At 37.6% G+C, this 18,742-nt stretch overlaps 1 protein-coding gene across 5 annotated transcripts in view; it reads right to left on the bottom strand.

Annotated features, from left to right (window-relative positions):
* The window catches only part of CFAP47 (cilia and flagella associated protein 47), a 509,395-nt gene that overhangs the window by 141,988 nt on the left and 348,665 nt on the right, over positions 1-18,742 (bottom strand). For all 5 annotated transcript variants that reach the window (XR_003133488.3, XR_003133486.3, XM_025439582.3 and 2 more), the window contains one exon: positions 9,139-9,236. Coding sequence is in view for 3 of the 5 variants with exons in the window: in XM_025439582.3 (XP_025295367.3) it covers positions 9,139-9,236 (98 nt within the window). In the remaining 2 variants the exon portion in view is untranslated. The remainder of the gene's footprint in view (positions 1-9,138; positions 9,237-18,742) is intronic.

Genomic DNA, 18,742 nt, shown 5'->3' with positions numbered 1-18,742 from the left:
GACTTTTTCTCTTGGGTTCTTCTTACTCTAGCCAAATGTATATTGAGCAGATCCTTTTAAAATAGCCCAACCCAGTCCCCAGACACTGAGGAGAATCCACTTTGATCTACAAGGTTTTGTCATGTGCCATTAAAAGTGCAGCTGCTGGGGATCCCTGGGTGGCTCAGCAGTTTAGCGCCTGCCTTTGGCCCAGGGCCTTATCCTAGAGTCCTGGGATGGGGTCCTACGTCGGGCTCCCTGCACGGAGCCTGCTTCTCCCTCTGCCTCTATCTCTCTCATGAATAAATAAATAAAATCTTTTAAAAAATAAAATAAATAAAAGTGCAGCTGCTGTCACTCTAGCCATTTTCCCTCCATTCCATGGTCCAGACTTTTAGCGAGAACTCACCAAAATCCAATGGGCATTAAAGTATCAGTTTCCATTCTTTAAAGAAGCCACTCCCCCTCTCTTTGTGATCTGGCCAATGCATACAGAAGCTGGACAAGGGTGATAGGCTAAAGGGTTCTTATCTCTTGGCATGGCAGAAATATCATCCCTCCAGCAAAATTCTGTGCTCTCCTTCATGATATGAAGACATCATTGGGCAGGAGCTGCCCAACCAGAGGTTACATTTCCCAAACTCTCTTGCACCCAGGCATAGCCATGTGATTAGTTCTCTCTAGTAGGTGAGTGGAAGTGAAGTGTGCTGCCTCTGTGACAAGATGATTCAGAAACCAGTGGAAATTCTTTTCTGTTTCCTTTTTCTTTTTCCATCTATATGCAGCTATTGTGTTAGGCCATTGAAATTTTGGACTTTGTCATGTCAACTAAAAACATCATAACTAGAACATTTAGTGACTCCTTAATAAATGGCAGAGCAGCACCTTTCATAACATGGAGACAGAATTATCTATGGTTCTCAGGTTGTGTCTTCACTTGAAAATGTAAGATAACAGAAAACCTTCCCATGAAATATGTTATTCCAAGGTTATTTTTGTTTTCTGTCTGACTCAACTAGAATGTTAGCTCCATGCAAATAGGGGCCTTGTTTGTAATATTCATCACCGTTCCTCAGCACCTAGAACAGTGTGAGGGATACCAGACACAATAAATATTCATTAAATAAATGTGCAATTTATAAGAGACCTTAGTGTTTGTATATAAATCTAATGGTTAATGTGTCTGATATTCTAGATACTTCAAACTGAATAACACAGCTTCCATTGATAAAATCTTACTCAGAAGGAGTTTAAAAATCTTAAGTTAACCTAGGCCACCTCCTTTCATGAAAATTATGGGTAAGGACAGCTGTGAGAAAGACAGTGGGTTAATTTTATCATTTGGTTGCCAGTTCACACCTTCTCCGAACAGGGAAAATTCAATTCACTGACTTTTGCACTGAAAACCTCATCACTTCCCACTCTAACTGGGTCAGAGTAAGTCAACATTATGATTTTTGCCCATTAAAGCCTAATGGAGTCAATGACAATTCAATATGTACCAGCAGGAAGTATTTCCCACCATATCCTCTCCCAGGAGATAATTATGAGTTCATTTAAAATGGACTATTTCTGAGGTGGCTGGCTGGTTCAGATGGTAGAGCATGCAACTCTTGATCTCAGGATTGTGAGTTCAAACCCCATGTTGGGCATGGAGCCTATTTAATTTAAAAAAACTTAAAGTGATTATTTCTGAGGTCCAAACGTACAATATTAATTTAAGTTAGGCACAACTTATACTAAGGAAATTTTCAATTTTAATTTTATTCTATTTAAAAACATCACCAAGTCAATAAACAAACTATATTAAAGGGTATTTAAAAATGTACCATGTAATTCAGAGGAAGTGATAACTATAGCCTATTTCAGTAATTTTCCAAAATTGAAAAGTCAGTGCCAGCAGTTCAGAACTCAGAGGAAACAGGCAGATAGCCGTAAACTAGAAACACCCTTGTCATTCTTCTGCTACTGCCACCTGCATGTCCCTATACCTAAGGAAGTGATGCTTCACACCTCTACATCCAACGTGGACATACAGAACGCAGAGGTGCAATCAAGAAGGGCTGCCAGTGTCAGACTGGGGGATGATGTGGGAGTGAGGATGTACTTGACAAGCACTGAGGAGCTGTGGAAAAAGTCAGAAACTCCTGCAGAGTCTATAGGCTCGTTCACATGTATTCAGACATTTATCATAACCTTGGGGGCAGGGATGGGGGTGCAGGAACTATTAAAAGCAGCGACAAATAGAAATATAATTGATTGCAGGGAATGCTCCCTAGGAAGTAGCCTCTAGCTTAACTTTTAAGACAGGGTCTCTCTCCCTCTCCCTCTGCTTTCTCTCTATACACACACATATGTATACACATAGAAAGCAAAACGGATCTCTCCTGTCAAGAAGGAGCCTGTGTCAAGCAGTGACGCAAGCATTTAAAGATACTGCAGCTACAAGATACCACCAGGACTAGCATCAGCTGGCTGACACCCCAGAAATGAGAACAAGCAGAAGCAGGGCAGGTCTGCAGGGGCCCAAGACTGATGAAATCCCTTTAAAAAGGGGAGGATTTTTGCAGCAAACTCTCAGACTCTTCAGACATGACTTCTCTATGTCTGACCACTTGAAAAAGGCAGCTGCTGTTGAAGGCCCTGCCTGATTGATCTCTGAACAGAACTGAGATCCTTCACTGCTTGAACACAATAGGCAGTTAGTGCTGAGAGCTGACTCAGACCAGACCTTACCTCAACTGCGTCCACAGACTGACTTTGCGGTTGGTTCATTAACTTCCTATACCCTTCTGTTATCTCGTTTGTTGTGTGGCTTGTCTTATGTTCTGTTCTGTGTGCCATGTGAGAAGCCAAGTTTCATCACATGGTGAAATATCATTGAGTTTGGAATCCTGAACCTGCTTTATAATTATGATTAACTTTGCTTTATGACTGATTAAAGCTGACATTGTGGAAAGGCACAACTCGTGTGTGTGCCTTCATGGCATGCTCAGGACTGTATATGTAGATACATACATGTACATGTACACATAGGGTCTACATTTTATCTTCTCAAGATAAATTCAAAGCAGAATTTTAATTTTTTTACATCAATGTTTCATGAGGAAGAAAAATTTTAATATCATGTACAACACCAATTATATATGATCTTTCACCTGGAAAAAATAAAGAATATAAAAACACAAAGAAAAGAAGAAAAACACAGCAAAATGAGTAAATCAAAATATATACATTTTTATTATGAAGGGTAAAATTTTTTTTTCAGATTTTATTTATTTATACATGAGAGAGACAGAGAGAGAGGCAGAGACATAGGCAGAGGGGGAAGCAGGCTCCCCATAGGGAGCTGGATGTGGGACTTGATCCCGGGACCCCAGGATCACGACCTGAAGGTAGACGCTCAATTGCTGAGCAACCCTGGTGCCCCCGAAGGGTAAAATTTTAAACTAAAAATTAGTTGAAAATGGTTGGCAACTCACAAATGTTTTGTATGAACGTTTTTACATTTGACGCCAAGGGCATTAGTAGTGTTTTTAACTATGCTCCTGAAGGGGAGAAAATTTTGCCATCCCAAGATATGCCTCTTTGGCATATTGATTATTTTAAACTGGTTATTTTTAACAAACAACAAACACACTAGAAGCTCCTCGGAAAACCAAGTAGGAGTTACCCTATTGTAAGAGACATTTACATTTATACAGAAAATCTGCATTTGTAAGAGTGTCTCCCACACTACACTAGGAAGCGGTGAGGGATGACTGAATCTCTAGAGACTCTTAATCAATGGAAAAGGCAAAACTTAAATCTGTATAACAATATTCCTCTTATTTACTATGCTTTTCCTATTCACCCCCCATAAAACTGACTTCCCACTCCCAACATTTTACTGTATCTTTAGCTGAAGATGGGACTTAAGATGAAGGCTTTGGCCATTTTGGAGTGTTATTCAGTGTCTAGGGTCTCTCCCACGTACACAGGAAGGATGTATACATGTTATTAAACTTCTGTTTGATCTTCTCCTGTTAATTTGTCTCATATCAATTTAATTCTTAGACCAACCAAAAAACCTTCAAAGGTATAATAAATGTTTTCCTCCCTGACACTCTTCTCTTACTAACTTGTAGAAAGACTTCTGAGTTTCACCATTAACAATACAGTGAATTTAACTAAAAGTTGATTATAAGATGAATAAATTAGTCATTCAATTGTCACTGACAGCAGAACAGATATTATAAAGGCTATGACTGATCTAAAGCTTAAAGCATACGTTTTATTCAGACACTAAGGTTTTGTTTTCAGAACACATTTATAACACTGCTGTACATTGAAATTATTGTCAGTAGGAAGATAGTGGATTGCTCTCATCATCCTCACATAGCCAAACTATATGACATACGATAAATTTTTTAAGGTTAAACAAGATGGAATAGCAGATATCATGCTAAAATTTCCAAGAGAATACTAAATAATTTACACCAAGAGATAATGGACTGCTAACAACCAATTATTGTTTACTGTGAATATAATCTGATTTTTGGAACCTACTCTAAGAAGTAACCAAATTTATGTGCCTCGAGGGTATAAATATTTCTTACATGAACCCTATTTTATAGAGATTCTGACCATTCATTTCTAAGGAAGATGTGAAAATTGGGTTGAATGTAGCAAAAGCTGAGATACAGATGGAAAATCAGCTGGCTTAGTATCTTGAAAACTCCATTGCTACATCTGATGATCTAAGGTTTAAATAAAATATTTCTCAAAAGTTTGGCAAAACAGCAAATGCAGTAAAAAAAATATTAGGAAAGAGTATATAGGTAAGGACAATAATTTTAGCATACTTTTGAAAGTATTTGGAAAACTTCTTCAAGAAGTGCACAAAGATTTATGTGATGGGATTATTTAAAAGAATCCATAGGGCAGCCTGAGTGGCTCAGCGGTTTAGCACTGCCTTCAGCCCAGGGTGTGATCCTGGAGACCCAGGATGAGTCCCACGTCGGGTTCCCAGCATGGAGCCTGCTTCTTCTTCTGTCTCTGCCTCTCCCTCTCTCTCTGTGTCTCTCATGAATAAGAATCCATAGCATCTCCACCAACTAAATCATCTTGTCTGAGAGTTAAAGAGTGCATATGTTTTCACCTTAGGCAGTTACTATTAGAGAGGTGGGAAAATGTAATAATTTGGCAACATCACTGTCATTAGTAGCCTAACTGGACTGAGGTAGTCAAAGAAGATTCCCCTTTGCCGCCAACCTTAGCTGAAAGTGATCGCTTAGTACAGCACACCTACCAGTAGTGACAAACAAAGCAATCTGACAATTCATGCACTAAATTCTGCTCCTGCATTGCAATGTAAAACTACTAAATGGAACGGAGGCTCAGGAATTGCATTTTCATTTATGTAGATCTTGGAAGTAAATTATTAAATATTTTTATGAAATAACTATTTAACTATTCATAATGAAAAATAAAAGCAATATTGAAATTGGTAATAATCAGAAGAACATATGCAAACAGGATGAGTTATAGGTATCACACTGTGGTACCGAAATCAGAAAGTTTTAAAGTAAAAAATAACGGGAAATCAACACAAACTGAATGAGAATTACATGTGTTTTTTAAAAAACAAAAACAAAAACAGAAACAGGGCGGCCTGGCTGGTTCAGTTGGAAGAGCATGCAACTCTTGATCTCGGGGTTGTAGATTTGAGCCCCACATAGGGGGGAGAGATTATTAAAAAATAATAATAAACTTAAAAAAATCAAACCAAGCCAAACAAAATTAAAAGGAACCATAGGTTCCAAATGGTGTCACCTAGGCCAAGTCTCCAAAGCAGAGGCTTAATACATAATCTAATTGCAGTTTCAACTCCCCCAGAAATGTAGTCTTAACTGGTCAGTTAGGAATTTTTTGATGGGTGTCAATGAATCTGTCATACATACTTTCCATCCCTTAAAGGAAGATGAGCTAATCAGCATGATAAAATCCCTCACTCTTTTCCCTTAAGGAAAAGAGCTACCTTGGCTGAAACAATCTTTTTCTTTTGCTAATAAATTTCTTGCCCTACCTTCCATCTATAATAACCTTCCCTTTTGTACAACTCCTTAGAGTTCCCCTCTACTGCCTAGATGGGATGCTCCGAATTCCAGAATTGTTGAATAAAGCCAATTAGATCTTCAGATATACTTGGTTGAATTTCTTGTTAAAAATAATTTATTTGCTTTAGAGAGAGAGAGAGAGAGAGAGCATGAGCAGGAGGGGCAAAGGCAGAGGGAGAGAGAGAATCTCAAGCAGACTCTGTGCTGAGTGTGGAGCCCAATGTGGACCTGAGGACCCTGAGATCATGAACTGAGCTGAAACCAAGAGTTGGATGCAAAATTGAATGCACCACCATGGCACCCCACTTGATTATATATTTTTTAAACACAATAATAATGAAATTTATTACATAGGGAGGGGCAAGTCTTTTATGGAAAATGGACAAGGGCTATTATTTGAAAATTATTTATGAAAACAATGTGCTCCTGAAACTGTATATGCATATATTAAATTTAAAAATGAAAACATATTTGAAGTACATTAAAAGAAACTGTTTTCTTCTTGCTCAGTCTTACTTATCCACATAAAGTACCCTGATGGTGTATGTTTCTCAGTTTGTGTGATAATCTTTACCATTCAAAGTTGAGAGTTAAAAACTCTTAAGTTCTATCAGTTTTGCTTGAAAGGTTAACATCTCTTCCCAAAAGGGGGGCACATTATATACCATTTTGTGAGAATATATGGAGTTGTTTGTCTATTAGTATTTTAGAATCACATCCTTTTTTGTTATTTTGGATTGCATAGCTATACTCACCTCTATATTTTAAACATACAGTTAATAAGGGACTCAATGTCTATCTTTTTTTGAGGTGCCACCTCATGGTCCCAATTTCTCCTGGACCCATTTAAAATGTTTTTTTTTTTTTTCCCTCCTGTGTCCTGACAAAGAGATTTCTGTTATTCCAGTGATCATTTTCCACTGCAAGTAGTTTTATAAAGTTTTGTCATTTAAAAATAATATTTAAGAAATATTTTATTCTCCAGTGATAACAGGGTCACAGAAATGGGACATTTTCATTGAGTGAAATGACCCTATCATCATCATATTAAATCATTTTCCACTTAGAAGAGAATGCTTTTGCAAGCTACACTTGAGTGCATCTCGGTAGTTTAACCACCCATTTTCTATGTCTCAGTGGAGATTTACCCAGAAATCAAGTGGGCAAGTAATTGATTTACAGACAAAGTATTTTTGTCTTTTTAAAGTTTTTTATTTGTTGGAGCAAAAGTTCAAGATTCTAGGGACGTCTGAGTGGCTCAGTGGTTGAGCATGAGCCTTTGGCCCAGGGTGTGATCCTGGGGTCCCGGGATCGAGTCCCACATCTGGCTCTTTGGTGGAGCCTGCTTCTCTCTCTGCCTATGTCTCTGCCTCTCTCTCTGTGTCTCTCATGAATAAATAAATTAAATCTTGAAAAAAAAAGTTCAAGATTCTAAATATTCAATTTTATGAAAAATCTATCTGCAATTTTTAAAAATGAAAATAACTTTTATCATCATTTTAAATATTTGAGTACTAACAATAAGAAAATTAAGTCAAATTAAAACATGGTTAAGAGCAATTAATACTGTCCTCATGTTTCATTTAAACCAAGACTCAGTATGGGGCACCTGGATGGCTCAGTCGGTTAAGCATCTGACTTCAGCTCCATGATCTTGGGGTCTTGGGATTGAGGCTCCATGTTCAGTGGGGAGTCTGCTTCTCCCTCTCCCTTTGCCCCTCCCCTCTGCTCATCTTGTCTCCCCCTCTTGAAATAAATAAAATCTTTTTTTAAAAAATAACCTACCAAGATCCAATATTTATTTACTTTATTAAGTAATCAGAACAATAATGGACATAGATTTAGTAACACTTTAATAATTCATATAAGACAATCCTATTCTTAGTCACTATTATTTAAAATGCCAAATCTATGTCTGTTACTTCAAATGTGTTTCAAAGTGAAAGGCCTGATGTAGAAACCCGAAAGAAACAGTACTGTAAGAGTCAATAGACTATAGGAACCAAAGGCAGGTCTCCTCAAAATGAACCACTTTGGTACAAAGATTATTTTGAGTTAAAAAGCAACCAAAACCAAGCTGATTCAGGAAAATCTCTTTACCTCTTTCCTCAATTGCATAAAAAGAATTCAAACAGAAGACCTTCTCCAGGAAGATAGCTATCACCACAGATAACTACATTATACAATGAACTGGGTGTGGAGGCAGGGAGGAACCGAGCAAGGCCTGTTTGATCAAAGTTCTCTGTATCACCTTCTTTCTAAGAGGCCCAGCAAACATTTGCATACCAAATATTTACTCTTTTTCATCTTTATGTAAATTGCATTCCTTCCCTTTGAAGTCTCAGACCCCTACCCTCTTCTCCTTAATTCAGAATGACATATGTGCCTCATTTTGCCTGTGTTTGGGATTCCCATGTCTATGTGCATTCCGCATACATACACTATTAACTTTGATTTTTCTCCTGTTAATCTGTCTCATGTCAATTTGGTTCTTAGTTCAGCTAGAAAAACCTTGAGGGGACAGGATATTCCAGATCCCTGACAAAAACATAATTCTGCTTTTATCGTATGTGTGAGGGTATGCATGTAGGCTAAGGTTAAGTTTGCTCTTGGTAACTCTTGAAACATTCATGTAGCATATTAATCAGTAAAGCTACTATAAGATACCATAGAGCTGGAATGTCTGGGTGGTTCAGCGGTTGAGCGTCTGCCTTCCGCTCAGGCCGTGATCTCTGAGTCCCAGGATCGAGTCTCACATCGGGCTCCCTGTATGGAGCCTGCTTCTCCCTCTGCCTGTGTCTCTGCCATTCTCTCTGTGTCTTTCATGAATAAATAAATAAAATCTTAAAAAAAAAAAAAAGATACCATAGAGCTAAAATAGGTTTTCCATAAGCACTTAAGGTCCATATTACTGGATTTAGAATAAAACTGCTATAATTTGAATAATTTAACCTAATATGCTCATTTAATCTGGATTTTTTTAGGGAATCGCAATTTAAATGTACAACAAAAACTCTGTTTATAAAAAGACAGAGTCTATGAACATTTAATGGGTTCTTACCAGAGAAATGCATTTCATTTCAATAACTTTTACTGGTGGTCCTGGAGAGCTATGGATCTCAAGAGAATACCAGACTTGGAAGTTGCTAACATCATCATCTGGGAAAAAAAAAAAATCTCTTAATGTGGCTTCAGAATACCATACTTAACATAAAAATTTGAGAAACATCAATAGATATCATGTCCAAACTCTTTTTGATAAACTCATTTGTCAAGAGAGCCAAGGAGAGGGTGAAAAGCTGGCTGCATTACAATTTTTGAGTGTGAAGAGAAGCATCATCTTGCATGGCCATGAGCATGCCCCATAAAAGCTCCCCATCCTCTACCTGCCCCTGGAATTCATTATAGTCCCCACTAAAATAAGAATATTTTACTTCTAAGTTAAGAATTAATATTTCAGGGGTGCCTGGGTGGTTCAGGTCATGTTCCTGGGTCCCTGAGATCTAGCCCTGCGTGTTGGGCTCCCTGCTCAGTGGGGAGTCTGCTTCTCCCTCTCTCCCCCCTCACACTCTCTTTCCTCACCTCTGCCACTATTTTCGTTGCTCTTTTGTAAATAGATGAATAAAATCTTTTAAGAAATTATTAGGGGCGCCTGGGTGGCTCAGTTGGTTAAGCATCTGCCTTCTGCTCAAGTCATGATCCCAGGGGCCTCAGATGGAGCCCTGCATCCAGCTCCCTGCTCCATAGGGAGTCTACTTCTTCCTCTCCCTCTGCCTGCCACTCCCCCTGCTTATGCTCTCTCTCTCTCTCTCTTTTTTTTTTTTTTTATTTATGATAGTCACACACAGAGAGAGAGAGAGGCAGAGACACAGGCAGAGGGAGAAGCAGGCTTCATGCACTGGGAGCCCGACGTGGGATTCGATCCCGGGTCTCCAGGATGGCGCCCTGGGCCAAAGGCAGGCGCCAAACCGCTGCGCCACCCAGGGATCCCTTATGCTCTCTCTCTATCAAATAAATAAACTCTTTTTTAAAAAAGAATATTTCAAAAGAAATAACTAATCATTTCCCCCTAATTGCCAAAACATTCACATATTATACATAGAACTATCTAAGTATTGTGTTATATTTCACAGTGGTACATTTCCAGTACCATAAGAATCCAGTCTAAGGACAAAATCAGGAATAATTGATGAGATTTTTCTTTTCTTGAAAGTGTGAAAAAGGATCCTAGCAATTTAGCCTAAAGGAAGCTGGATTGGGAATGAACTAAGTGGTGACAAAGTAATGTTTACATCTGGGTTCCTGAAAAATTTTTTTTTTAAAGCAAGCATTTCTGTCACTGGTGATATCTAAAGTCATACTTCCAAATCCTGTTACTGGAATCCTGGTCTACTGCAACAGTATTGTGTAGCAGGGTTTGTACTTGCATCAAACTTAAGCTTTCCATTTGGTTAGCCTGATCTGTTCGGTTTCTACTTTGATATTCTTTTTTTTTTTTAATTTTTATTTATTATTTATGATAGTCACACACACAGAGAGAGAGAGAGGCAGAGACACAGGCAGAGGGAGAAGCAGGCTCCATGCACCAGGAGCCCGACATGGGATTCGATCCTGGGTCTCCAGGATCACGCCCTGAGCCAAAGGCAGGTGCCAAACCGCTGTGCCACCCAGGGATCCCATACTTTGATATTCTTTATTCTCCAGTGTTGAGCTAGTATATGGTTTTAGATGCCCTCCAATTTCCATTATTCATATGCATATTCATATCAGTATTGTCATATTTTAACGATTCCAGGTACTGCTGACTTACTTAGGTAAATCATTAGCCTCTTTGGGCCTCATTTTCCTCATCTGAAATAAGGGGCCCAGACTCATGGAATTCTCACTCCCTTCTGAAAGACAGTGTTGTGTATTTCAGTACATAGCATGGCACTGTGTTGTACTGTAAGGCACCCAATGACATTGTGTTGTATGAAATTGTACTGCATGGTGAAGTGGAGTAGAATTTGCTACCCTACAATACATCTTTGGTATAAATTTGGTATATATTTTGCACTGACTATTTTTAAGAAGCTACAGATACAGAAGCTCTGAAAATTGAGTAAAGTTACCCTTTAGTAAGAGACATTTACATTTATAAAGGAAATCTGCATTTGTAAGGGTCTCCCTCTCTGTACTAGGAAGCTGGAATGATTACATCTTTAGAAGCTCATATCAATGGAGAAGACAGTGGCCTAAATCTATCAAACAACCTTACTCTTGTTTACTGTACTTTTCTGCTAACTTTGCATTTTTGGCTCTCCTTCCCCCAACATCTTTGTCTTTAGTAGGAGATGGTATTTTAAGATAAGGGCTTGGACCATTTCAAGGAGTTACTCATTTTTTTTTCCCTGGGTCTCTCCCATGTATACAAGGAGAGAGAGAGAGTGTGTGCGTGCATGCACATGTTGGGGAGGGGGAGAGAATAGCAAGCAGGCTTCACACTCATCACAGAACCACACACGGTGCTCAGTCTCACCACCCTGAGATCATGACCTGAGCCGAAATCAAAAGTCAGATGCTTAACTGACTGAGCCACCCCGGCACCCCACTTTACTGAACTTCTGTTTATTTTTCTTCTGCTTATCTTTTTTTTTTTTTTTTTTTTTTTGTTATTACAGGGGGGGTCTTGGCCAAGAATTTAGAAAGGTAGAGGGAAAATTATTCCCCCCTACCAAGAGCATTGTATCTTATTGTACTGCAATACACTACTTCATACCATATTATATTATATTATATTATATTATATTATATTATATTATATTCCATTCTATTCTAATACTTTAGCTATCAAGAAATACTTATCAAGTTAGTGGATCTCAGAACAATCCAGACATTCAGAACAATTAGCTAGTGAGAGGGAGACAGAGAAGGTCCATGTGAATTCTTATTCCAAATACTTGTGAGAAGTTCTTGAGGGTGAACTTACTTCTGCATTTTGATTGCCTTCTGTGTTTATTTGTTTTACAGACACCAACTAAATGGTTACCTTGAAACCATTAATGAACAGAGAATAAGTTACCAACTTTATATTGATATTAGGCTACTGAGAAAACCTCTGCTCATGTTTGAAATGGCTGCTCCTTCAATTCTATGACTGTGCTTTACATGCTTTTACGATGTTTAAATGTGAAATCTCAAAATAAACCAAAGTTGTTGAAATGAAAAATGTTTCCAGGGCAGCCCCGGTGGTGCAGCGGTTTAGCGCCGCCTGCAGCCCGGGGTGTGATCCTGGAGACCCAGGATCGAGTCCCACATTGGGCTCCCTGCATGGAGCCTGCTTCTCCCTCTGCCTGTGTCTCTGCCTCTCTCTCTCTCTCTGTGTCTCTATGAATAAATAAATAAAATTTAAAAAAAAAAAAAAAAAAGAAAAATGTTTCCCCTTCTAGGTTGCTCATGTATATTTTACTGGCTTTTCTAATGCCTTAATCCACATTGAACTTACAGGGACAGTAATTCTGGAGAGAAAGGGCTTTGTGACTATAAAGCCTGAATGCCCCATGATTCTGGGTTGGCACAAAGAATAGTCAAACAGTCTGCCCATCTATGGAACAGGGATGGTCTTGGTCAAAGTTCTCCAGAGGAAGAGAACCAAGAGGATATGTGTGTGCATATATAGAGACAGAGACAGAGAAACAGAAGCAGAGAGAGATTGATTTTAAGGAAATGGCTCACATAATTGACTTGGTAGGTCCAAAATCTTCAGGTTAGGTCAGTACGCTATAGATCCAGGAAAGAATTGCGGTACAAATCCAAAGTTGGCCTATGGGTAGAATTCTTTTTTGTTCTGGGGACGTCATTCTTGGTTCTATTAAGACCTTCAACTGATTGGATGAGACCTACCCACAATATGGAGGGCCATTTTTATTCAAAGTTCAGAGATTTAAATATAATTCTCACCCAAAATCACCTTCAAAGAAACATCCAGAATAATATTTCATCTATTATCTGGACACTATAACCTAGCTAGGTTGACACATAAAATTAGCTATCACAGAAACAATAACACTTAATATTTGTGATTGCTGTGACTATCACATAAGGCAGTGTTGTAATGTAGCTGATTTAATTCCTACAGTGCTAAAAATGTACACTGAATATGAGTTTGTTGGTTAGACTAAGATTAAAGATGATATATCAATGAGAACAAAATAATAATTATTAAGCATTGTTTAGCTAAAGGCCTTAAACATATTAAAACTTTTTGCTAATTATAAAATCAATAACATTCACTATAGTGATCTTAGAAATTCCTGAAAAGCTTAAAGATGAAAATTATTCATGATCTCATGACTAAGAGTAAATATTTATTTTTTCTTGTATAAAATGCCAGGCTTGATATATCAATAAAGACATAGATGTAGGGACGCCTGGGTGACTCAGTGGTTGAGAGTCTGCCTTTGGCTCAGGGTGTGATCCCGCGGTCCCAGGATCGAGTTCCACATCGGGCTGCCTGCATGGAGCCTGCTTCTCCCTCTGCTTATGTGTCTGCCTCTCTCTCTGTGTCTCTTATGAATAAATAAATAAATCTTAAAAAAAATAAAAAAGGACATAGATGTATAGATACACAAACACACACACATATATAAATACACTGGGGTATACAAATAATATAAATTTGATATGTCCATATCCATGTATTTGTGTGCAAACATTTTTATCGTTCAGACAATATTTGCTATTACAATTTAAGTTTTATCCCTAATCATTAGGGAAATGCAAATCAAAAACAACAATTAGCTATCATCTCACACTCATTAGGATGGCTACTATCAAAAGAACAGAAAATAGCAAGTGTTGGTGGGATACACAAAAAAGGTAACCCTTGTGCTCTTTTGTTGGCAAATACAGATTGGTGCAGCCACTGAAACTGCCAAGAGATTTAAGTCTGCAGAAAGGCATATAGCCCATGGTTAAAGATAATTGAGAAAAACACCAGGAAGGAACTTAGAATATGCTTTGCTTAAGATAATGAAAATGTAGGGGCACCTGGCTGGCTTAGTCAGAGGAACATGAGACTCTTGATCTCAGAGTTGTGAGTTCAAGCCTCATGACAGGTGTAGAGATTACTTAAATAAATAAACTTTAAAAAAGAAAGATAATGGGATGCCTGGGTGGCTCAGCAGTTGAGCATCTGCCTTCGGCTCAGGGCATGATCCTGGAGACCCGGGATCGAGTCCAACATCAGGCTCCCTGCATGGAGCCTGCTTCTCCCTCTTCCCTGCCTGTGTCTCTGCCTCTCTCTCTCTTTCTGTCTCTCATGAATAAATAAATTTAAAAAAATCAGTTATACCACTATGGAAAACAGTATGGACAATCCTCAAAAAATTAAAAATAAAACTTCCATACCCACATTTGGGTATTTATCTGAAGAAAACCAAAATAGTTACTTGGAAAAGATGTATGAACCCCCATGTTTTGCAGCATTACTTACAATAGCCAAAATATGGAAACAGCTTAAGTGTCCATTGAGGGATGATGGGATAAAGAAGTTGTGAGATATACATATAATGCAATATTATTCGGCCATTAAAAAAAAAAAAAAAAACAAGGAAATCCTACCATTTACAACAACATGGACAGACCTTGGAGACATTATGATAAAGTGAAATAAATCCGAAAGAGAAAGAAAAAACTGTATGACCTCACTTCTATGTGGAATCTTAAAAAAAAAAAAACCAACTCAGAAAACGAGATCAGACTTGCGGTTATCACAGGTAGAGCATGGGGCGGAGAGGAGGAAAGGTGGTCAAAAGATACAAACTTTCAGTTATAAGAGAAATAAGGACTACAATGTAATTACAACATGATGAGTATAGCTAACAGTGCTGTATGATATATAGGACAGCTGTTAAGAGTATAAATCCTGAGTTCCTATCACAAGGAGAATTTTTTCCTTCTTTTTCTTTCTTCTCTTTTTATTGTATCTATATGAGAAGAGAGATATTAGCAGGATCTATTGTAAGCTTTTCACAATATGTAAAGCAAACCAGCATGCTGCATACCCTAAACTTATATAGTGATATATAAGTATATATATTATATATACAATATATATATAATATAGCATGTCAATTATTTTTCAATAAAAGTGGGAAAAAATTATGTGGGAGTAATATGTATTCAAAATTATATAAATAAAAATTACATAATTACAAAATTATATAAATATAATTGTAAAAGTAAAAACCTTAAGTTTTAATTATTCAACATAATAGATCACATAAGGAATGTTCTTATAGAAAAATAAATGTGCATATCTCTGATTATTTTATTCCAACTAATTTCTTAGACTGAAATAATTGGATCAAGTGTATAAAAAAAAATCTTAAAAGTTTTAGGGGTGTCGGGCTGGCTCAGTCAGTAGAGTATGTGACCCTTAATCTTGGGGGTGTAAGTTTGAGTCCCATGTTGGGCACTGAGATTACTTAAAATTAAAAAAAAAAGTTTTAAACATTGTAAATGCTCTCAAATTCCCATTATAATGCATAAGATTGTCTCTTTAAACGTGACGCTCCTCCAAAAAAAAAAAAAAAAAAAAAAAATATGTGACCCTCCTCAAAACTGTCACTAATATTTTTCAAGTTTTTCTATTTGGAAGGTTAAAAAATTCTTATTTAGTTGTTTTCATTTCTTTTTTTTTTGTCCTAGCTTTATTGAGGTATAACTATTAAAAATTATATTTAAGGTGCACTTTGGTTTGATATGGTATGCATTATAAAATAATCACTACAGTCAAGCTAATTAACACATCCATCATCTCATCTCACATAATTACTGATTTTTGGTGGGGGTGGTGAAGACACTTAAGGCCTACCTTCTAAGCAAATCTCAAGTATACCCACCCACTGTAGTGTTAACTGTAATCATGTTGCTGTACATTAATTAGTTCTCCAGAACTTATTCATTTTACCTAACTGAAACTTCCCTAATTGAAAAGAGATTCACTGCTGAGCAATTGGTAAGAAAAAGTCCTGTGTTATTACAGGAGATGGAAAGGTTAATACTGTCTGATATCAGCAGACCACTTTGAAAAACTGGGGATACTTGGAATATTATTAGATGCATTTTTCCTAGCTCTTAATCTACCTTGCAACCTGTCATCATGAAGATTTTAAAATTAGATATCACTCCTTTTTATTCCATTAACATGATGCCATAATATTCTGATTTTCTTTCAAACACTTTTACCTGGCTTTCCTTCATAGTTCTTTGCATTAGATTTCTTTCTTTCTTTCTTTCTTTCTTTCTTTCTTTCTTTCTTTCTTTCTTTCTTTCTTTCTTTCTTTCTTTCTTCCTTCCTTCCTTCCTTCCTTCCTTCCTTCCTTCCTTCCTTCCTTCCTTCCTTCCTTTCTTTCTTTCTTCTTTCTTTTTTTTTGCATTAGATTTCGATGAGGGTTTCACTCCTAGCATAATCCATCTACAACAGTCCTCTATTCTTTGATCTTAAATCTTTACAACCTATTTTTTTGTCTCAGCTCCAAATATTCGAATGATGACTATTGCCACATAAATGTCTAGCTGTCACATCAAAATCAGGAAGTACAAAACTGTGCCAAGCATTATAATCTCCCAGCCTTTTTATTTCTTCTTATTGATAGTTCAACTAAATTACTCCATAATATGGCTGTCTCAGCATCCATTTTGTGTGGCCACATGGGCTGCATGGGATTTATTTATATATTTATATATATATTTATTTATTTATTGAATGGGATTTAAACTGACAGTAGCCTCTCTGGAGAGTGCACACATCAGATACCAGCCTACATGGTTACAAGTAAATATAAATTTCTGATATGGCTCCCTAACCACCCTTGTGATAAGCACCCTTCTCTGCCTCTCAGGGCCTTCCCTTTGTGCAGCGCTTGGATGAGACCTCCATGATGCTTACCAGAATCCTACTCTTTTTGGTTTGAATTAACCAAATCTGGCCTCAGCCTGGAACCCCGAAGCATTCTGCCTGAGAACCCTAATGTCCAGGTCTTTCTTCTCTCTTTGTCTGCACCCTGCCTCAACCTCCCTATGTGGCCTGTCGAGGAGTGAAGTATGCATTCTCCAAGATCTGTGAGTAATGAGCTCTATTTCACTTTTCCTTGTGGCCTTTTGTTGAACTATAACACACCATCTGACATCCCAGGGGTCTACTTAACAAATGTTATTTTAACCAAGTCCCAACATTTCTAAATGAATAGTTTGATATTTTTCTATTCACCAAGATACAAACAAACCTTGTTCATGTTTGAGATCAATCCTCTCTTTCCATCTCCTAAGAGAGTCATCTAGTGGCACCTGGGTGGCTCAGTCGGTTAAGCGTCTGCTTTGGCTTGGGTCATGATTCCAGAGTCCTGGGATTGAGCCCCACATCGGGCTCCCTGCTGAGCAGGGAGTCTGCTTCTCGCCCTCCCTGTCCCCAATCCTGCTTGTGCTCTCTCTCTCTTTCAAATAAATAAATAAATAAATAAATAAATAAATAAATAAATAAAATCTTTAAAAAAAAAAAGAGTCATCTAATGCTAGTCTCTAATGCTTTCCATCCTTAATGGTATGTCTCTATCCTCATTGCCACCATAAAATACATTGTTCTCTTCATTTCAAAGCCAGTTTGCTGTCCCAGTGGCCTGTCTAGCTGGCCTCAACTGCTGTTCCCTTTCCAAATCATTTTGAATAGTGCCTAAATATCACTCTTAATCCATGTATCCTGTGATGGTTAATTTCATGTGTCAACTTGGCTGGGCTCTGATGCCTAGTTGTTTGTTTAAACACCAGTCTTAGATCTTGCTGTGAAGGGTCGCCCTCCACAGTGGAGTTTGAGTAAAGCAGATTACCCTGCATAATATGGGTGTACCTCCTCCAATCAGTTGGAAGCCTTAAAAGCAAATACTGAGGTTACCTGAAGAAGCCATTCTTACTCAAGACTGAAAGAGAAACCCTGTCTGAGTTATAGCCTACCTGGCCTGCTTCAGGCATTTGAACCCAAGATTGCATTAGCAACTCTTTTGTAATTATCTGCCCTGCTTGCTTGCCCTACAGATTTTGGATTTGCCAGTCCCCATAATCATGTCAGCCAATTTTTAAAAATTTCAACACCTGTCTGTCTATATATAAATATGCACCTATTTACATTACATTATATTATGGTAGTGTCTGTTTTATTGAAGAATCTTGACTAAACGCAAAGTCATTCAATAAAGATTTCTTCTTTGATATACCTCATTGTCTCCACAGCTGTGCTCCTGATGACCCACTCTTCTCTATCGTCCTCTTATGTCCCTGCTACTCACCCATAAGAGAATTCAGTCACCCATTCTCCAGGAAATCTGCCCTGTGCCTTCCAATTCTCCATTACCTCAATTTCCTTTGAATTTCTACTAAAAAGATAGGATGTTTAACAATACTCAAATCTTTATAACACAGGAAGGAAAAAAATAGCACTGATTTTCTTCTGCATATGAGGAAGATTGTTATCATCTCCTACGCTGAAGAAAAGCATATTACATTGTTAAAATTATATACTCATTAACATTTTATCAGAAATGTACTGTAATTTTTCTGTTTAATAACAAGTATATGTAAAGCTTTTCACTTATGGAAGAGTAGACAGCCTTCAAGCTGAAGTATTTTAA

The sequence above is a fragment of the Canis lupus genome, chromosome X (genome assembly GCF_003254725.2).
Source record: "Canis lupus dingo isolate Sandy chromosome X, ASM325472v2, whole genome shotgun sequence".
Lineage (NCBI taxonomy): Eukaryota > Metazoa > Chordata > Mammalia > Carnivora > Canidae > Canis > Canis lupus.
The sequence above is the reverse complement of the archived record's forward strand: the minus strand, read 5'-3'. Positions and strand labels throughout refer to the sequence as shown.